At 38.3% G+C, this 23,295-nt stretch overlaps 1 protein-coding gene across 1 annotated transcript in view; it reads left to right on the top strand.

The window, feature by feature from the left end:
- spata17 (spermatogenesis associated 17) overlaps positions 1-22,688 on the top strand; it is a 111,200-nt gene extending 88,512 nt beyond the window's left edge. The window contains exon 10 of the mRNA XM_042333756.1: positions 22,487-22,688. Within this exon, the coding sequence (XP_042189690.1) occupies positions 22,487-22,567 (81 nt within the window). The 3' untranslated portion in view covers positions 22,568-22,688. The remainder of the gene's footprint in view (positions 1-22,486) is intronic.
- Positions 22,689-23,295: the final 607 nt, after the last annotated feature.

Here is a 23,295-nt window from a genome sequence, read left to right as displayed (position 1 = left end):
TAAGCCTAAAAACAAAACCCATAGCTGGACAAGCATTTTGTTTGAAATGCTAACCAATAATCATCAACTTTTATTGCTAACCAACTGTGTCATACCAATGTAAATAAACGGAAAATATGTTAATCTAAATAGATTATCTGTATAATATATACTGTATGATATACACATATAAACAAACATTGTGAATTCTCTATGTTATATTCTCTAACATATAGGTATTTGCAATGACCATGCTACATAATAGATGTAGGAAATGAAGTGCAGTTGTTTGTTAATGTTGCGGCTGTACATTTTATACATAATACTGGGATATATCATAGCCCTTTAGCCAAATAAATTGGGGGAAAATTATTAGGTACAGTAACAGCACAGTACTTATTGGGAAGCTCAAATCTGTTGCCAGTGACTATAATTATTTATGTTTTCAAAGAAAGGGGACATTCAGTTGTGATTAATAACATTTTTTCACCAGTTGTTTTGTAAATACATGGAACTAATCAAAGACTTTCAGAATCCATTGCTCAGATGCTTCAAAGTTAATTAAAATGTGCACTTTGTAATTGCTTATATGAAACTGTAATTATATTTTTGTGCTTGAAAGATAGTAATACTTTGAAGCACACACATTAGAAAAACATTTCCTACTATTCCCTGTTGAGTGCGAAATTTGATGATGCTTATTTTGTCCATTGTTAATTATCGAATGCATTTTATTTGCCAAACCGAATCAATTTCTTATTTTCCCATAAATAGATTTTTTTCCAGCGGTGAATGAAGTAATGCACGCTTAATCAACATTCTCCGTAGAAATATATCAGATTAACATAAGAGTTGGAAGCAACATTAATTATGAAATGAAGTCAGAACAATGAGATGACCTCAGGATACATCTCCTACAAACACAGACCATGCTTTCTTCTTTGAGACATAACTGCAGTCTGCAGTTAAGGTCCAAAGAATAGGTTGGGCAAGCTGTATTGAATACCAGGACTAGGGGAAAATGCTGTAGATTGTTACAATTGACAAATGTGTGTGCCTGGGAAAACAATCAGGAACTTAGGATTTGGATAGTTCATAAGATCTTGTCTGTATTGGGAGGTAAAATATGTTTGATGCATGAATTGACTGCAGTAGGAATGTTCTACCAGAGGTCACATGAAGGCACTAAAATTTTATATTTATTGATTTTATTTACATTTTGATTGATCACGTTTGAGGTTTAGAATACGTTTGATTACTCACTTTTACTTAAAGTGACCATCATTCTTCAAACTAAGTTGTGTTCCATGTACCGTAATACAGTAACAGCTTAACTAACCAGGAAAGTCAGCCAGTCCCTCTAACAGATTTTTCTCCAGGCCTCATGCAACCTTCTATTTTTCCGCTATTAGAACTCTTCCCCTGATAGCTATTTTCAGTTCATTTGACCAGCGAAGGCAAGGAGAGGAATTGCTAACATTTCAAGCTATTTGCAGCTTTTCTCTCTAGTGTTGAGCTGATTGAGAGGGGGCATGATAGAGATGTTTGGTCAAGACAGGATTCAATATGGTGATGTTGAAAGGCTGTTTCTACTTCTTGCTGAGTCCAAAACTAGAGGACATGAATATAAGATAGATAGTATTTTTAAAAAAAGGTTAATCGGAAGAAAGTATGAAGGGTCTTTAATTTATTTTTTAAAGTGGCTTGGTTGATAAAGCCACTGCTGAGCCATGTGGAAAGTTCACTTCCTAGTAAATGCTGAATTAGCTGAGGTGATGGTGGAAACCATACAAGTTGGTGCCCCTGAATGAAGGGAAATCAACCACCAGTAGATAAAGATCAGGAACAAAGCTGAATTTTACCAGTATGTTACTGAACCACTTTTGGGTGCATAGGATCAGTGAAGACACTGCATACCTCATACTTTGATTGTCATAAACCTTTGAGCAAAAGCTATGATGTTCCCCCAGATTTAGTCCCATATATGGAAATTCACATTTAAGTCTCATAAATCGTACTCCAATGATCCCAGACCATTGCAGCTTCTCCCTCTCCAGCTGAGGAAAGGTTCACGGGGAAGAGCTGTTATACTCTGAGACTCGACAGGACACCAACCGCACGGTATCTCCGGTGTATGTTGCAAACACATTGTGCCTTTGTGTTATTGAGGCTCATTTCAAGCAATGTGCAATTTATTTGTAACTGTATGGCATCTGAGGGGAAACAGATATGATTTTATGAAGGCTAAGATAACAAGAGGAGCTCAGAAGTGAATGTGTTCCCCCAAATTTATATTTATGTACATACGATGAATGTAAATACAATTAATGTAAATAAATAGACACAGTAAAATGTATAAATACTACATTACATTGATCAATGACTTTATTGTTTTGCCCACATAATAAACGGTCAATTTGCAGTGTATTCTGTGAAGCGCATTGAGACACCTAGAAGACGTGATAAGGTGCTATATCAAATGCAAGGATTATTATTATTATTGTTGTTTGTGGGATGTTCCTGTGTGTGAATTGGTTGCCACATTTGCCTCCAAAATACACAGTCAGTACACTTTACAGTAAATCCTCTGAAATGCTTTAAGATGCCTGCTCTACATGAAAGGCATATATATGAAATGCAAGGATTTTTATAAATATCTTCATGGCATTTCAGCTCCTACTAGAATCCCCCCAGCTCCACAATTAGGCACTATGGAATCTATTTCTAACAAGGGATGCATCTTGAGCATTGTTTCTGATAGCATAGAGAAAATCTACCCCATGGAACTTCAGGACTTCCTTCAAACAAACGATTGTGGAATTCTAGCAACTGTTTGTCTCTGTGTTGGCAGAGTTCAGTGCTTTTGCACAAAACTGTAAGGCTTAGCTTTCAGATTGTAAATGCAGAGAGAAAAAAGCTCTGAAACCCATTCCTACTTATTTGGATTTTTTGATTAAAAAGTAAGAGAATATAAGAAAGATTATTCAGGCAAATGGGCTAAAGAATATCAGGTAGATTTAATGTGAGGTAACATTTGCAATATTGTGTAGCTTTGGACAACACTGGAGATTAATTTTATTACTATTAATGTAGCATTTTACGCCTCCAGAATTTGGCAAATTCTTAAATATAACCCTAATTTTGAAACTGGTATTCTGTAATCTTTTTTTAAAGAGTGATAAATACCTGCTTCAGTACATTATTGACAGTATTGGTGGATAATAATAATAATAATAATAATAGTAATCCTTGCATTTGATATAGCGCTTTTCATGTCTTCTGGACGTCCCAAAGCGCTTCACAGAATATTCTGTAAAGTGAAGTGACTGTATATTTGTGGGCGAACGTGGCAGCCAATTGCGCACAGCAATGTCCCACAAACAGTCATGGATTGAAAATGACCAATTTATTATTGTTTTTTGGATGGAGGGATTATTATTAGGCGTGTGGAGTAAGGAAACTTGCCCAAGGTTTCGCCCTGCCTGGAATTGAACTCAGGTCTCTCACTTGCAAAGCGAGTGCTCTAACCACTGAGCTACAGGACTCCACAGATATAGGGATAGGTACAGTCTGAGGTGAACAAATACTCAGCATTCGGCAAGGCACCTGCCAAGCGGAAAATAATGCAGAGAGTCACATCTCTGAAAATACAATGCATTTGTGGCACTTGCACAGTCAAGTGTAGTTAGTTGGGAGGGGGGGCTGAGGATAGGGGTTGTAACTATCAGTCTTGATGTGAATTGACAATTCCACCTTACTTCATTATGTAAATAAGCAGAGACGTAAATCAAGCCCTATCAAGTAGTTTGACATATCAACCCCACTTATAAGGTCATACCTTGCTAATGAGATCTTAAACATAGCATTTCATAGCAATTACCAAATGTGATTTGAAGTTTTTGTCATGGAAAGTAACCTTTCTAATGACTGATAATTTGGCAAGGAAGATCAGTGAATTACAGTGGTTGGTATTTGACTTTTTACTTTTACAACAGGGCAGTGCTTTGGCATTTGATGAAGTTTCTCTCTAAGGTGCTGTCCTCATTTGACACCTTTTTACGAAACAGTATGCTGTCATTCTTTTTTTGTTCTATGGTCTTCAAAAGTGCATATTCCACAGTAATACAGTTCAATCAAGGTTTATGTTTTAATCACAACCGCTTCATGAGATTGAGACAATCTAAAGCTTTTGGCATTTTGTCAGAGACTGTTTGGTTTAGAAACTATTAAAATGGCAAGTGGAGAATATCAAGGTTTCATGGCTTAACCTGAGGGCCAATATTTTTTTCATCGCAGCCTAAAGACCTAAAACCTCTTAAAATTTAAGATCATGCAAGAATTTTCTTGCAGGTTTCCTGCAGAGTTTTCTGATATACAGCGTCAAAATTAAGTCTGAATTTAAGATGTCTTCAAAATGTTAAACATTTTAACATGGTGGTCTTCAGGCTAAGAGCATGAGAACACCCAGGCTGTTTATAATTGAGTCTATGCGCTCTGGGACGTTACCACGTGTGAAGGGCGTTATATAAATACAATTATATATGTTGATGTTTTTGCTTACCTAGCCATAGTATTATCCAGGCTCTGGATTACTTTTGGGTCAATTTGCATGAACGATTCAGTAAAATGTATCAAAGAATACCTACTTTATCAAATGCAAGGATTATTATACATTAGCACAACTATTTTCATTTGTTTAGCTAAATGTGTGCTATATTCTGTTCTGTTCATTCGGTTTCTTTACCAGAACCTGAGCCAGAGTAACCCATCCCTGGTTTCCAGATGGCTGATATGAACATGTTATTGGAAACACGTTACAGTATGTGGGAGAATTCTGCAATTAAGGAGAAGGGATAGTTGGTCACAGTCTTCAGAGTACTCTTCAGGAAATTTTTTCAACTATCCATTCTTTCCTCCAAAGAATCTTTGGAGGTTGAAGAGGGACATAGAGTGCCTATTATCCAAGAACTAAGATGCCTTGCAGGACCAGTATCTTATATAGCCATGAATTCAAGGTTACAAATAGGGTATACGATAGGCAGATGCGTTCCCTACAGAGGAAACTACCAGCAAGAACAAGTCTATTCTATGTATGGAGTAGACCATCATTTGGAGGACACGGATTCTTAAATCCATGGGGAGCTCCCCTTTTATGTTATGCTGGTATAATATAGTTATACCATAAACACCTGTCACTGTATGAATCTAGATATTCTGTCAGTCTATGACTCTAGACATCTCTGTCAAAGTCATGTGAGTGCTGTAATGTCTATAGTCTCCATTAGTCGTGATGGCGAAAGTATCACTCTGTCTTTAGAGAGTCGCCTGGTGTTAATGCTACGTCTCCAAAGCAAAGCAGCTTAACAGTAGCTAAATTGCCATTTCTGTGCTGGTGGGAATTAAAAATCATTACACAGACATTTTCCCCAGCTGAAATATGGTAAACTTGTTTTACTAGGACTGGGATTTGTGTCAATATACTTTATGGAAAAAGTGCAATGGAAGCATTAGTATTTGACAGGCTTTCTTGAAATAAGTGAAATTAATGGACCTCTTTTCATGTAAGACAAGGCCATGGCATCCCTTTCATGCTGCTTACAGATGGAAAAAAGTCGATACTTTTTTATTACTTGATGCTGACCTACATTCTGCTCTACAAGTGCCATGCCCACTAATTGGTTTCAGTTGTGAAAAAAAAGTTCGCCCCAAAGAAATCTGAGAGCAGATAAATCAATCTTTTTAGGAGAGTGCAGTGGGCTTAGTGAGGCAGAGTGCTGGACTAACGATTGTGTTGTATTGACAGAAACTGATGCTTACGTCTGTTCACTCTGCCAAGGGGTGTGAGCCTTTCCTTTTTTATTTATCACTGCTAAGCTTCTATTGAAGAGACCAAAGGTTATTTGAAAAATGACCAGTTGCAGACAAGCATTGGTTCACGCTTCATAGTAAAATTTGTAAGCGCCAAGTTTTCATAAGCTGAAAGATTGATTCAAAGAAACAGTAAGTTCATTTATTTATTTTTAATAATAAAACAGACAGTCGGTGTATTCAATGTAATAATATTGGTTATTTCAGACTATAAGTAGCGCTTTTGTTCTGGTTCATTTATTAACCTCTAAATTTCATGTAATCCAGTGCTGACTCCCTCCATGTATTTTCATTCTGGTGGTATTGGGCTGAACCTGAATGAAAAATGAATCACATGANTTTTTTTAACAGTCATTACACAGGGTGATCATCACCTCTGTCCCTGGACAGCAGTTAATGATATTCACAGATAGGTCCCAGACATGTACAGTGCAAGTGGGGGACGGAATGACCCTACGAGAAAGCCTGGATACTGCACTGGGGCACTGAGGGCAAACATTTCTATTTATATAATCTTACACGCTGAAAAGGCACATTTAGAACAGGGAGATGAGGCTGAAATTTCTGATCATATCTCCACAGAGTGGCTTTTGTCAGTGTGTAAGATAATACATTTTGAGCACGGTTGCCAGCTCCAGGGTCTCTAGGGTAACCAACAAGGTCCAGTGTACCTGCAGGAAATCAATAAACTCCGGGTTAGTATGGCTGTCTTGATTTGTTTACTCCTTCAGTTCAGCCAGTAAAGTTTATTGAGTCAGGTGAACGAGTACTAGAAAACCAGGATGTCAAGATCCCTATACATTTAACTATGAAAAAATTAACATGCTAGTATTTATGTTCTATGTTAATACATTGTCACTTATTTACAGAAGGTGAGATACCACAGTTTTGACACTTTAAATCTTACACAATAATGTAGTGCACTCAAACATGCGGTATTGGCATAGCAATTTTCAGTAGAGTTTTTTTCCATATGATTTCAAACCACCATTATTTCCATGCAATAATTGTCTTCTGTTTTGTCTCTTAATGGATCTCAATTACAACAACAACAAAAAAATTACATTTGTATAGCGCATTTCACGTCGAGAGGACGTCCCAAGGCACTGGACAGACAGAGTTACGGACGCGAGCTGAGGGTCGGGGTGGGGGAGGGGGGAGGGCAGGGGGGAAGCAGGGAGATCGAAAGCACGGTCGAAGAGGAGGGTCTTGAGGTGGGTTTTGAAGGTGGCGAGGAAAGGGGCGAGACGGAGGGAATGTGGGATGGAGTTCCAGAGGGTCGGTGCAGAGTGGCAGAAGGCCCGCCCGCCGATAGTGGGGCAAGCAAGGCGGGGGACGTGAAACAGGCCGGAGCCCACTGAGCGGAGGGAGCGAACAGGGTGATAGGGGGTTAGGAGACCGGAGAGTTAGAGGGGAGCAAGACCGTGGAGGGCTTTGAAGGTGAGGACCAGGATCTTGAACTGTATCCTCTGTGTGATGGGAAGCCAGTGGAGTTGGGCGAGGATGGGGGTGATAGGGTGGCGGAGCCTGGTGCAGGAGAGGACACGGGCTGCAGAGTTCTGGATGATCTGCAACCTGTGGAGGGAGGAGTTGGGGAGGCCGACAAGCAGTGAGTTTGCATAGTCGAGCCTTGATGTACGATTAACATCAAACATGTTTAGTCTTTAAGTTCCACGGTTATAGCTCATCACGTACCCAACCTTATTTTCTTGCACTGTCATTGTGGAGATTTAAATTCTCACACCATTCGTCCATTAGCAGCAGTTATTGCATGAAAATCCCCTTTTAAAATGCCTCAGAAGATAGTAACAAAATTGTTACAGATAGTAACGGATGACTGATCAACAAACATTGTGTGGATATTTGTTTTTATTTAGATTGTTAGATTCTCAATCCTTTAAATATGAAGTCACAAATTACATTCTGGACATGCTAATACTATGCAGTAAAGTTGTATTTATTAGTTTTATTACTGCCTCATATCCAAATGTCAGGGTTCAACAATTGGTTAATATTATGCAACAAGTCCTATGTAATTAAAAATGGAACAAAATGTTAGTCGTAGAACAATTTAAAATTTAGTGGCTTTCCATATTACAGTATCTGCCTCATCATCTTATTGTGTATACATGTACAGGCTGTAATAGTTCTTGTGTTTTTATAATACGACAGAAGAGAGAGCAGAGAGATACTGTTTGGTTTATTTATGTTTGTGTTCATTTTTAATAGCTGTGTCAGTTTAAAAACATGATCATTAAAGTCTAGTTGTGTTCTCACCCACCACCAAGATTACATTTAAGAGCTGTCTGTTCTCATTACAGTTGTAATAATTATTAACTATTGCATTTGATATAGTCTCAAAGAACTGCACAAAGTTTCTGTAAAGTCCAGTGGCTGTCTAATTGTAGGCAAATGAGGCAGCCACTTTGTGCAGAGCAAACAGCCATGAAGTGAATAACCAATTTTATCAGGAGGAATGATGAACATGACCCAGGAGAAACTACACTTTTTTAATATTGCCATGGAATCTTTAACATTTACCTGAAAAGACAGAAGGGACCTTGATTTAACATCTTTTCGGAAAGAGGGCATTTCCAACAATACAGCACTCACCCAGCAACAACAAGACAACAACAACTTGCATTTATATAATGGCCTTCATGGCCAGATGCCGAGCCAGGGGGAGGGGGAAGGTAGACATGGTCGAAGAGAAAGGTCTTCAAACGTGATCTGAAAATGGGGAGAGAGGAGGCAAGGCGAAGCCATGGAGAGAGAAAGTGTTCCATAGCTTTGGGGCGAAGTGACTGAAAGCACGGCAGCCGATGGTGGGGAAGAGGGTCCGGGGGACAAGGAGCAGGCCAAAGCCAGCAATGCATTAAAGTGTCAGGCAAGACTATGAGCTCAAAGTCCCGATGAGGGATTTTCCCTTCTGACTCAGAGGTTAGATGGCTCCCAGACTGACACCTGGGCTGTTGACTGTCTACAGCTACACCCTGTTATTTTTCACTAAATAGAAAAAGTATGCAGTCAAAAAGCTGTTCAGCTCAAATTCACACCTGGCTGAAACTGGTGCACTGCATTCAAGGTCATGGGAACCCAAGACTCATATTTACACAAGAAGCTATGAAAGCTGAGAGGAAATATTTTCCTAACAAAGTATCTCTTAATGGTACACTGGAGAATCTATTTATCAGCAATGTAGGCATTCTTGCAGAGAAACTGAAGTTATAAACAAGGTAGCCCAGTGACATTGCCTGGTTACACCACTCTTGGAATAGCTCTTACAGTTTTGATCATCACGTGATTGCCCATGTCTTATAGGTAATGCAAAGAAGAAAGCTCATCTGTAGTGTTCAAGCTACGAGCCTTGAGGAATGATTTGAAAAACTAGGCTATGCAGCCTCCAAATTAAATATCTCAGAGGAGACATCCTAGAGCCAAATACAATGCTTAATGGAATGGAGAAAGTAAACTTGTACCACTTTCAGGTGGTTTAACACAGCGGGACAATATTAAGGGTTGTGAAGTGAAAATTTAAGAGAGCTACCAAAGCTTCATATAGAGTAATCAATTAGAAAGAATGGCTGTTTGAAGTTGGAACACTACATTTATTCAAGAAACAGCTTGTGGTAATGGAGACAAGGTGAGACTGATATTGCGGAAGGATGAGATCAAATGATCTTTCCTCATCTGAACCACTCTGTGATCTTGAGATCTTCTAGCAATGAATGTTACTATATTATCAACATTCAGGAAAGCCTCCAGTCTGAAAGATTACAACAATAAGTAAAAATGTTTCATCACTGATAGCAGCACTGCAGTTTCAAAGTGTTAAGACACGATGTGTTCTTTCTACAAATGCTGCTAGATCAGGGACACTTCTGATGTGAGCTTGTTAAGAACCCACATTGCTGCTACATCTGCATTCCACCCACGTCTACTGGAATATTTGGGGAAAATCCAAATGACCCAATTTATGAAAGGTTTTACGTTTTGTTCCTTTGAACTTAATTTATTTCTTTTTGTTTTGTTTTTCTAAAACTGTTTTCTTCACTAAAAACTATTAATTTACAGACCCTCATCTTGGCACAGGGAAGTAGTGACTGGTATGTGTTGGTTGTATCTTGTATGGCATGTACATAGGTCAGTTATCAGACCTCAAGCATCGCTTTTGACAAGATTTGTATCTAATGACCTTTATCTCGCAGAAACATGGGACTGACATTTTATCCATTCACTCATACATTGACTCACCCAAAGGCCAACATGGAAAGGTTCTTCTCAAGAGAATTTGCAGGGCAGCTGCTTGCAGCAGTTTGTATGTTTTTACTGGAAATTAATGACTTGACAAATGAAGATGATGAACTCCTTAATGCTTCTATAAGCTTATATAGAGATGTGGGTGCTCAAAGTATGCACATCTTTCCATACTTCTATTTGTATGCTGAAGTTGAACAAATGGATAATGTTAGATTTTATGTAGGGCCTTCATATTTCTTTAATGCTGCTTTGAGATTTGAGAATATTCAGCAGAAAACTGAAATGATAGTTTTAGCAATGGGAGAGATGTGAGAATAGAGAAGAAAGTGGAGATAGTGAAGTCCAGAATATTGACAAAACGAGAGTGAATCTGTTGAAGATGGGAGGTGATAGCTGTTAGTTAGACTTGCAAGAGATTTGAAGAAACCGTATCAAGATTACCATTGCCCTATCAAAGAACACAAAGATCAAGGTTAGTAAGATTTAGCAATTGCACTGCGGAAGGATTGAAGGTTGTACATATGATTTCTTCACAGGATGCATATCTCGTCATGATAAATGGGCATTTTTATTTTTATTGCAACACTTACAGTGAGTGTTGAGTGCAGAGCAATCCCTCAGGGAAGTGTTTTTAGCCACTCTGTTTCTAATCTTCATCAGTGACTTGATGAAGGTCAAAAATGGTGCTATTGTCTTTGCTGGTGGCATGCCCTCTATTAAGTGGTTAACTTTCCATCTGAAGGAAAAATAATAGCTGAATCACTGCAAGAAGATATAGGCAGAATTGGACAATGAACTGAGAAACATTCAGTGTTGAGATTCAGCAAATATCGAGGAAGATGGACTGTGATGTTAAATTTACAGTTCTAGTCTCATGCTGTATTGATAGTGCTAGTGGGTGAAACAGCTTCATGTCTAGCAGTAAAGCAGCATGGAGTGAGAAGCATGAGTTCTCCTTTCTTCTCTATTTTCAAAAAATCCCAAACGCTCAGTTTTGGGAATTTTCACACGCAATGCCAGTGAGCAGTCAGCTCTTTAGTTACATTAGAAAGTTTCCTGACTCTCTAATGGATGGCTTAAGATCTTTAAACAGGCCACAGGGGAGGGAGCGAGTCAAATACCATTCACACCCACTGTGTTTACATTGCATGGGAAAGAATCACACGTTGTGACAAAATCAGAGTAATTTACCAACAAATGTGGGCAGTGCAAATAAAGCACGAAAAAGTTGATCGCTCCCAGTTACAACTATTCAGATCCTTTGTTTTATATTTGATTGTGATTTATGGTGGATTAAACAAATAGTGAGAATGGTTGAAAACCTGATAAATAATAATTTTCAAGAAATTATGACCCTTCTGCAGCATTGCCAACTTCCGCATTCTTGCAGAGAAAGCCCATTTCTTGGTCAAAGGAACCGGTGAACGAAATTAGCTTTATTAGTACTGAGCCTTGTGTCTCTAGCACTGGAGACATGATTTGAGCTGTTGATCTTTTACCAAATTATGACCGGAATAGCACTGGTGCTTGAAAAACTCTCCATGTTAATGTAACTTCAAACATTACAGATATTTTGTGGCTGTTTGTGGGACATTGTTGTAAGGAAATTGCCTGCCACAAAAAGCACACAGACATTTACAGTATACCCTGTGAAGCACTTTGGGACATCTTTGTGATGTGAAAGGAGCTATACCAAATGTAAGCATTATTATATTGTGTATAGTCCACAGATTAAACCAGCAGTGAATCCCAACAGGCCATGTCTCAGAAGGTTGTGTCCCCATGTCAAGCACCACATTGGAATTTTGATGTTGAGCTGACACTCCAATCCAGTGCTGGGGAGTGCATTATCAAAAGTGCCAACCTGTGGATGAGACATTAAACCATGGTCCTATTTGCCTGTTCGGGTGGATATTAAAGATCCCATGGCACTATTTGAAAAGTGAAGGGAGTTTCTCCTGGTGTCTTGGCCAACAATACCCTAGAAAAAATTGGTCATTCACTTCATAACTGTTTGTGGGCCATTCCCATGCACAAATTTGCTTCCATATTCACCTACAAAATACCCAGTAAGTACACTTTATAAATAAAATCCTTTGAAATGCTTTGAGACTCCCACCAAACACTAGTTAATAATAAGGATTATTATTATTATGCCACTTTGCCTACCTGTATAGTTCTCCTTTGTAGCAGAACAATATCCTTTTTCTAACAGAAGCTCGAACACAGAGTTCACCAACATCTGTTGATCTGGGTCGACTAGATTAACTAGACATTAGGCTTTGAGAAGACAATTATACAACCTTATCGAGGAATAGAAAAATGAAAATGTTCCCGTTTTGTAAATTTTGGGACCAAACATCAACATTCCACTATTTGCAGCCTTAATTTCTCAGCTTTAATACCAGCTTCAGGTTTGATTCAATGACATAATATTTTTGGGGAGGGTCAATCATTCTGCAATATTGTTTGATTAATCCGCGGTGATTGATCAGATCAGGCACTCTTCTTCCATGTACTGATACAGTGCTCCACCAAACCATTCCAAATACTGTTTTACTCCAATTCATTCTTATTATTATCATTACTCCAATGCCATCTATCTGCTGTTATGAGTTGATGGGAAGTTTCGGTGATCCACATGGCTATCAAGAGCTCTTTTCAAACAGTTATACATTATGCCATTATTTATCAAATAAGAATTGGGATACATACTTTCATTGCGCTCCCATTTGTGGGGAATCTCTTGTCAGAGGATATTATTAAGTGCTTATTTGTAGCAATTGTGCATGCATACTTCAACTCGAGATGAAACAAGTTTTTGTAGCCAGTATTGTATACTTTGGCTTCTCTTCAGATCATTCAAATCTTTCGCATTTTGAGTATTTTCCCCCTATTTTCAGGGAGTCCTGTTTGCAATGTTAATGGTATTTATGATAAGTGTACGTTAAGTTAAACAAAGCATTGTTTGAAATGTGAACATTTGACTAGCCTAAGACCTAGTTTAGTCTGCAGTCAAGCTTTGAAATATTTGAAAAATTATTGTCATCCTGCTAATCAAACTTTTGCTCCATTTTGTGCTCTGCCACCTCATCAACATATGCCCTGACACATAATTACCAGCCTTGTAAGGGTTATAAATTTGAAATAAAATCATTCTCAAGGGTGGACATAATGTAAGGCTGACACCAAGGGAACACCAGAAGGCCCTCAGTTTCCATAGCAACTGTACCAGTTATAAAGCCTGAATCCAGTAAAACTAAAAATATCTAGATTTTCAAACTGCGCTAGAATGAGGTCATGGTTGCTGTTGTGCTACTTGCATTTATCACTAATGGTCTAAATGCACCTTGTGATAAATGTATTACGGCTGTGATTAAAAGCCTCGTCAGTTCCAGAAGCGCCTCTCTGATTTAAGCTATTACAGGTTATAAGAACATTCCAAACACCCACTATTGAGAACCTTGCAGCTTTCCACAAGACATAAATAATTTCTTGCATTCAATATAGCATTTTAACACATTGAAACATCTCAGAGCACTTTGCATTTCAGAGACTTGTAAAGTCTAGTGACTGTATACTTGGAGGCAAACGTATTGTAAATAAAAAAAATTAAATCTTGGAATTTTGTCCAGGACAGTGGAAGAAACTCGAATTGTTTTCAAATGGTGTCATGGGATCTTTAACGTCCACCTGAAAACAGACAGGGCCTCATTTTAACATCTCATTTGAAGGACGGCACCTTCAACAATGCAGTGATCCCTTAGCACTGCATTGGAATGTCAGCCTAAACGATTAACTCAAAGGCCTGATAAAGGGCTTGAACCCACAATCTTCTGGGTCAGAGGCAAGAATGCTACCAAATGAGCAAGGCTATCAAGGGGGAAACAGCTAGTTTAAAGATACTATAATGACAGGATAGTGCCTCTTTATTTAACTGTCCCTTCTCATTATATTTTCTGCTTCCATGAATTGTCTCCTGTCACTACCACACCTGAAAGAATAGGCAAGCAAACCACTCTCATGTCTCTTCTTGTGTTGCTCTTGAGCTAGCTGTAAAAAGTGCACAAGATCAGCCTCAGGATGACTCACTTGATGGTTAACCATGGCATTGGTAGAAAGGCACGTAACCTCTGCTCTGCCATCCCCTTGAAAATATGGGTGAAATCAGACACTTGACTAGAGTACCAGTGAATTGTGTCACTATACTATCAGACACACTATTATTAAATGTGTAATAAAATATTTCCAATCTCCTCTAGTATTCCAAACCTTTATCAGAATGAAATGTTCCGTTTGAATTTTCTTTTCTAACAAATGAATTTATGTTTCTTTTTATTCAAAGTTCATACAGCAGCAGTAACTAAACCCTCTATGAACTCCATTGTCATCTATTAGTCTCATCTCCCCAATTCTCAATGATTAACTCATGTACAAAAAAAAGCCTCATAGGTTTCATTTCATATGAAAGATTTTGGATGAAGTTCTGAAAAAAAAGTTCTGAAAAATTCCCAAAATGTAATAAACATAATAAATAAATACTCATGTATTTGTGATGTTTATTTGAAATTTTTAATTGCTAATTGTGACATTTTAAGTTGCTGGAAGCTGTTGTCAAAATAACATTACATAATAATAATCCTTGCATTTGATATAGTGCCTTTTATGTCATGAGGACATCTCAAAGTGCTCCACAAAATTCACTGAAAAAGTGTAGTGACTGTGTGTTTTGTGGGCGATGCAGCAGCTAATTTGCATACAGCAGTGTTCCACAAACAGCCTGAAGTGAATGACCAATTGGATCCAGGGGATTGTTGACCAGGACACTGGAAGAAACTCCCTTTACTTTTCAAGTAACAACTACAACTTGCATTTATATAGCTCCCTTCACGCCAGACGGCTTCCCGGAGCACTTTAATAGTGCTGCGAGTTCTTTAATGTCCACCAGAGCAGGTAGACAGAACCTCATTTTAACGTTTAATCGGAAGAATGGCATCTCTGACAACACAATGTACCACCACCACTGCATTGAAGTGTCAGCCTAGACTATATGAATTGAGTCTCAATGTGGGGCTTGAGTGTATTCTAACTCTCAACCTTCTACCAGCTGAGCCATACTGATACCTAAATAGAACTTAAAAAATATAACTTTGACTGTTCAGCAGATTTGGTATAGTAAACTAAAATGTTCATTTGTTCTATTTTTGGTGGTTATGTTTTCAGTGTGATTTTAGCATGGGGAATATCATTAGCAGTTCTGTGTCTTTCTGATTAGCATTTATCTTTTGCAACTCTGCACATTCATTTATCAAGATGTATAATGTAGTTTAATGGTCTTTTTATATATATTAGATATGGATCTAAGCAACTGGGAATGGGAAGCAGGATTTATACTTAACCCCTTCCACTAACTCTGGAGCTGAGGAGCGTTCTGCACATAGACAATAAAACACAACACAAAATTCAGATGCCGACACCAAACACAGGTTAATTGTGAAATATAGTGAGAAAGCTGAAGTACAGATACCTCTTTAATACATTTAAAAGCTTAAGGACAGACTGATGGACAGTCCCACAACATTTACATTTTTATTTCACAAGTTCACTGAATTGGTTTCAGTAATATTAACCAGTCCAATCTCAGTGGAGAATCAGTGCAGCACTGGTTATTACTAAGTGATGCATTTAGCTAATGCATTGCATTGTTGAAATCTCACTATGTTCACAGGCAGGAAGGCTACACTTGTATTTGAGGCAAACTGATGTGTCACTGCCTTCGGTTGTGTTAGAAATGTGAAGGTGATGGTGCAGGCAGGATGGAACCATCTAGCAGATGACATTTGACTTATGTGGTTAATGCTGTACAAAAGTGATGTAACCAAATCAAGGGAGGATCTAATGATGTCTTGAACTGTTGGGCCAAAGTATGCGTGATTTTCTCCAAGATTAGATCACACATTTAACTTGACAACTATTCTTGACAGTGTTCAGTTCCCTGCATTGCTGACAAATGTTCTCATTGGGTTCTCTTTGCCCACTTTGGGCTTCCAAATGTCAACCTGAAAATCACATGTTCTTTCCTGGTCAGTCAACCTCCAGCATTCATTAAGCCAGTTTTACTTATGTGGGTAAAGAAGAAACTACTGCTGGATGATTGATGCCCCCAAAATAGATGGGATCTTTATTTTAAACTTAACATAAGCAATAGAAAAATAAATTGAAAGTTAAGTATAATATATAGTATAAAGTAAAAACTAAAATAGTTAGTATGGAAAATCTAGCAGGGTCTAAAACCTCCACCCCTCCTAGTCCCAACCCCCTGCTCAGGTACAAATTCCTGACTATCAAGCACCTTGGAATGTCCTCTTGACATGAAAGGCATTATTCAAATGTAATTGGTTGTTGTTGGAGCAGGCTCAATGGGCTGAATTACTTCTTCCTGTTCCAGTTTTTCTGTGTTCCTACAAAGGGATAAGGAGATTAAAAAAGAGGCAAGCAGAACAGAAGTAACATTTTAAATATTCAATCTTTATTAAAAATTGTATATAGGTATTTCAGTCATGTAAAATATATTAATATATAAATAAAATTATCTCTGACATTTCTGTACCATCATTATCGTTTGCAGGGGTTTATTTTGGGTCACTTGAAAAAAATAATTCACAGAGGTCACTGACATCATAACAGTTATTTTTCAAGTATCTTGTTTTACATAATACAACCTGAATTGTAAGGACATTTTAACATTTTCCACTTAAGTTCCAAGAATTTGTTGCCCTTTTTATGAATCTTTTCAGAGTATGAGTAAATGATGTTCAAAGAGAGGTATTACACTGCTTTGTGGCAATGTTTCAGCAGGTTTATTAAACAGTGATTTGCAGGGCATAACAGAGTCATTTCATAAACAGTGCATGCCATGAACAGCTACATTTCTGTATTGTATTAAAGGGAAAGATAAATCTACAGTAAGTATACAGCTGCTGTTTGTTGCTTACCCAGAGCATTCATCCCTCACACCCAATAATCGTTGCTGTTTTCATTTTGGAATAATCTGCATTCATAGGATACCCCCTAGAGTCCTGTAAATATCCGTTTCATTGAGCCAATGTGCATGCTGATGTTTTGGCACAACATTAGCCAGCGGTTGCACTTCACCTTGTCCATTCAACAAGAATCTCTGCCAGCCTCGTGGAGGCTGAAGTTTACATATATGGCTGAGGTTTCCCTTTTTTTTAAAATCTTCACCTAGTACCCGGCCTATTGATGATTGTACTTGCCCTTTTAGTTGACTCAACTTTAATTATTTCACTTTCCTGCATAATACATTCTATACTGCTGCCTTGGGAATACTGCAGGTGTTGATTAATATTATTCTGTCTGACTATTCAGGACAATAGAACTAATAAAATCCCATTATCCGCGCACATCGTTAAAGTACGCTAAATGTACCATCACATTGAACATAAATTCTGCAGAAAATTGAGAATGGAAACTGTAATGCCCATGATGGAAGGTTTCAAGCTTAAACCACATTAATAGCTAAAATCGTAGATTTTCTACAGTAACAACTTAAACATAAAATTGTAATGTTAGCTGCTATTTAAAAAACAATAACAAAATTGTGCAAATGAACAATTCTTAAGGACATGAAAATATTGTTTGATACACATATACTGTATAATAATTTACACAAATAATCAAAACATCTGCAACATAATCACACGCTAATTCTTGAAGTAATGAAGATTTGGCACTTGAGATTACACTTCCTTGACAGTGGCATTCTCTGGCTGCATTCGCAGTCATGCTTGGTGACCAGTATGCTTAGTGCATTTTGACAATAATGTGCCCTATCAGTGAGATTTCCCATTATGATTATGAAACATCACCGACCTTAAGAGTACCAAAACCAATATCTAATATCTTATTATTACATGTGTTTGTCTTAAAAAAGAAGAGAGCAGAATAATAAACTCAATTTTTTTAAAGCTCTTAGCTTTTTATGTATGATTGAAATTGTTTGAGGTTTAGATTTTCAGAAGTGTTTCCACATTGCCTGACATGTAGATTTATGTAGCAGGTATAGAACAATGGATCCTGAGGAGTGAGTTACAAGGCTATACAAGGGTTTCTGATGATGCCATAAAGCATGAGGGTGCCGCTCCAGCAATTAGTGAACATCAGCAGAAAACCCAGACTGAATTACAGCCTTAAGCACAGGACACGGCACCTGTTATTTTATATAATTTGTGCCACCTACCTTTTGGATGTAAAACAAAATTGCATCTGTAACATGCTCAACTCTCACTGCACTGCTGAGGCAGAGTGCTGTGAGCAGTCTGAAGCAGTACCACTGTGATGATGATGATGATCTCAGGAGGGGAGAACAGATGATTGTGATGCAGTGACTTCTAAGTAGAGAAAGAGAACAATGTGCAACTCCTGAGAGGATAAAATCAGACATTTTATTTAATCATAGCAATCTGAGTTAGTGTGTCAATTGGGCATATTGTTATTACTTTGTTGACAAAATACTACAGTTACTACATTGTATAGTATATCCTGTGAAGCATAGTATATTATTATCATTATTATTACTTAACACGAAAGGCACAACAATAATTGAGATAGTCAAATTGAGACTGACTGCCAAAACCTTTGAAAATATCATGTATTGCGTCTTTTGAACGCTTAAGACTTGATCTACATCAATATCNAAAAATACAAAATAAATGTGGTGTAATATCCCAATATGAATCACAGCACATATGACTGTTAACTTGCTTCTCACTGAGGTATCCAGGTTTGTAAGCGGGGTCTCCTTGGTCTCTCTTGGCTCCTGGCAATGGAATGACAAGCAGTGACATGCCTGGCAATGGAAAGTCAGAATCGAGCCAGCCCTCGGTGGCGGTAGTCCGGTTCCTGAGCCTGGCGGGTTCGCAGTATTCCAGGGCACTGCTGATGATAGCACAGCCAGCCTGGCTCATCAGCAGGACCAGGAAGGGCAGACCAGTCACTGGGGAGTTATTCCATTCAGCTCCTGTTACCTGCAAGCCAAAGCCCTAAGGGATAGGGTGGTCCTAGCTGAACAAGCAGCGGGAAAACTTGTCAGACAGTGATATCAATGCAAGCTATGCAGTTTTAGCTGGCTAGACTCCAGCAGTATCCCACCGCACACCTTGGTCCCCAAGCCTTGACTCTTGCCAACCTATGCCAAATACTTCCTGGAATTGGGTAAGCAGGATGCGTCCCTCCAGAGAGAGAGTGCACATTCCAACTATCCCTCTCTGGAATTTTCATATTTAGGTGGGATACATGGAACTTTGTTTGGTCTGGATACTCTTAAGCATGGGGTTCTGTGTGTGTCAGTCACCTGGCTGATCCCAAAAAATATCCAGGCTGCCAGCACCCCTTGTTCCCTCTAGACACTTTCTTCTGTTCACCATTAAACTTTTCAGTCACGTTTCCCCCTCTGTATAACCTCACCAAAACTGTCTTTTAAATAGACGCTTGACCGTGCACGTATGTGTTTCTTGTATGGAATAAAGATAACATAGCAGCACATTTTGAGGCTGCAGCAGATATATTCATTACCCAATGAAGTGTTGCTCTCAGAATATATGACACTATCCAAACCCTTGGACGGGTTACAGTCTAAGTATCTGGCCTCCAATATTTATGCAGTTCTTTGTCCTTCAAACCAGGTTTTGCACACACAGATGCCTATGGGTTTAATTTTTTGCCTGTGTAGCTGACTGGAAGATTTAAAATCATTGAAGCTTCTCCTGAGATGTCTCACTATGTTGCAGATACCCTCTTTTTTATAATCCTTGCCATGAGGCCTTCATCTGTTCTATCCTTTATGCCTGGCAACAGCTGGTCGGAACATGTCACTTTCAGAATTATTCGATTCTTCTTGACTCTCCTCTTCTCTGTTTGCAGCTATCTCGTCTCCTCAAGAGTTCAGCTACAAACTGAAAGGGTTCCATTCATGCTGATGATGCTGTTCCAAGCTCCCTCTCTTATGATGAATGTGCTGTCTGCTGGGTATTCACCATTTTGATGATAGATATGATACTCGTGCTGGCTTCAATATATAGAAATACTCAGCTGAAGTGTCCCTTCCTTTTTGTTCCTTTATTTTTGGAGTTTCACTGGGATAGCCCAATCTTTCCAGTATTGAAGCTTTAATTTCAGCTCCTGTACAAGGAAGTACTTTTGACAAGTGGCTAAAAAGATAAAAGCATGAAAGGCTAACTAACCTTCCCCCAGGTCATACACGCTTTGACAAGGTGGGGCTGTCCAATATTAACAATCCTAGGGGCTGTGCTCTTGTATTTCACAAGCTTTATTAGATCTTGAACAATTCCAGTTTATTCATTGCATGTGATAGTCTAGGACAAGCCCTTTTCAATTCCTAAGTAAAGAGGGTTTTGATACCAACTGTTGACCTTCACACTAACCTCCAACAAACTCAAGCTTGACTATTGAAGTTGATGTTACTAAATTCACTCTGCTAATTACATATACCATTTCTGAATGTTTTAGCCCAGTTCTTCTCCCTCATGACATGAGTTTTTCAGAACAAAATCTCTAGTAAACTTTAGGACACAGACCTTAAAGACGAGAGATCCTCCACGGCCTTAAAGACAAGGTTGATGCCTTTACTTACTGGAGTCTTCCCTCATGTCAAGCCAGATTTTGAACCTGATATGAGCCACCAGTTTACAATGTCTATACCCAAGTACAGGCTAAGATGGATGAGGAGCCTCCATTTCATTTGAAGCATTTAGGTATAACTCTTGTGTTTAAAGCTCCCCTGGTTCTACTGATACTTCTAGTTTTTTAGGTATGATACAGTTGTTGAGTGCTGTTCATTGCTAAGCTTTCCTGTTCGTAAGGCTTCATGTGGCACAGTCACAACATTTCAAATAATCCAGCCACTTACCAGAACACGATTTATTTTTTTTCTTAACCTGAACCTTCTTGTGTCAATTGTCAGATAGCCAGCTGAGATATAGGCCAGAAAATGGATTTATTAGGTTGAAAATAATGGCAGTTCCTGGACCTATATTGTTCACTAATAACACCTCTTATGGGATCATTTGCAAGACATATCCTCTGAGAGTAGGATAAAGATTTACTCTGTCCTGGAAGAAAACTCCTATAGGATGGATAGAGCTGTCTCCTTGATTTCCTCTTTAAATGTGATTATGGCCAGTGTGCATCTCCAAAGATAGAGATGACCCTTTTCTATTTTGTCCAAGTATTGGTTAACTAACCTTTAGATAGAGAGCTTAATCACTGACTGGTACATGTGATCTTCAGTCATCTGCTGAGTTGTGCAGGAACAGATTAAGCCCCTAAATGTATACCTGTGGTAAATCCTCATTTGGAGACATTTGAATTCTTGTACTTCTTAATGAGATTCCTTTATATCGGAAGTAGATCACATTGGAGTGAGATCTTGTGGATTAGTGTGACATATTTCTGGCTACTCAAAGCAGTCCCCCTTTGCATAATTAAGGAATCCTGGTAAGGAATGCTGCAAATTAGATCCTAATGTTAGTTCATTGAGTAATATTCTAGCTGTATTTCTTGAGAATTGTGGTATTGTTCTGCTCATATTACACCTACATTTTTTTTTCTAAAAAAAGGCATAAATGTATCAGTTATTTAAACAATGCCAAAACCTGTGGATGGATTCAGGAGATAATATATCAAACAGTTTGGTTCAAAGATATTTCACTTTCCACAGATAGAAATGTTTACACATTCACGGTTCCTCTAGATGTAATACAAGTACTAAATGCTACACTAAAGTACTCGTGGAGTCCTGTAGCTCAGTGGTTAGAGCACTCGCTTTGCAAGCGAGAGACCTGGGTTCGATTCCCAGCAGAGTGAAACCTTGGGCAAGTTTCCTTACTCCACACGCCTGATCCCACATCCCTCAAAAAAAACAATAATAAGTTGGTCATTTCAATCCATGACTGTTTGTTGGACACTGCTGTGCACAATTGGCTGCCGCATTTCGCCCATTCTGTGAAGCACTTTGAGACGTCTAGAAGATGTGAAAAGCATTATATCAAATGCAAGCATTATTATTATTATAAATAGAGCTCTACAATGGTTGTTGGTAAAGGGTGACCTATGTTGGTTGGTTCATGGGCAATTTTATAACAGTTTTTCACATTTCATAGCCATAATCAATCAATAGTTTGTTAAGTTGGGCTGTTTACTCATTTAATCAATGGATTGCAGCCAGATAGTTGACTATTAATGTGCACCTCAAGCTTTTGTAATCCTGTGTATTGTATATTGAGACCAGATATTATCCTAAAACCACTTTGTGTAAAAGACATTTCTTTTCTCTTTCCAGCCATTCAAAACTTTTTTCTCATCCATTAAACTTTTTGATCGGTTTCAAAAGACGTATTCAAAAACTGGAGAAGCGATTTAAAGAGGACATGAATCCTGATTCATTCTCTGTGTGGATGCAATGAAAAAACGAGCTGGGATTTTCCACCGTTCTTTGAGATTTTATTGTGCTAAATTAATAATTTTAGATGAATAAACAATTGGAAAAACTCTCAGTTGTTATCAGAAATATATCCATGCAAAATGTATTAATGTTTTGAAATTGACTAACAATACATGTGAAACATATCATATTCTTCTTTGGTTTTGTTCCTCTGTTTTTTGAAAAAAATTAGTAAATGTTTTCTCCGGTTTCCTTTGGTCCTTTATTCACAAGCTATTAACTTTTTTCCACTCCTGCTGAGTTTTGACCTTGTAAAACACTCGAAACCCTTCGAAATGCCGCTTTATTGTGTTATTATTGTGTTATGCTTCAAAATTATTGTTCATTTTGCTAATATTTGTTGAATAGAATAACTGCTGGATAAAGGCTCATCAGATAGGTAGTTTATTCAGTGGGTACCTAAACCATACAAAATAGAAAGTTCTCAGGTTCAATCTTCAGCTTGTGCTGAGTTGGCTGATCTCAGTCAGGGAAGCACTAGGGGTGCTAAAATTAGTCTCAGCTTCCTGGGTTAGAGAGTGGAAAGTCACCCAACTACTGATTGCTATCCAGTGATGACTTCTAGAGGTACAGAGAGCATGATGAAGCTCAGATATAATACCCTCTCCCCACTTCTCCCTCCCCCCTACTTTCTCTTATCCCTGTGG

Source organism: Callorhinchus milii, unplaced genomic scaffold, assembly GCF_018977255.1.
Source record: "Callorhinchus milii isolate IMCB2004 unplaced genomic scaffold, IMCB_Cmil_1.0 Scaffold3, whole genome shotgun sequence".
Classification (NCBI taxonomy): domain Eukaryota; kingdom Metazoa; phylum Chordata; class Chondrichthyes; order Chimaeriformes; family Callorhinchidae; genus Callorhinchus; species Callorhinchus milii.
The sequence above is the reverse complement of the archived record's forward strand: the minus strand, read 5'-3'. Positions and strand labels throughout refer to the sequence as shown.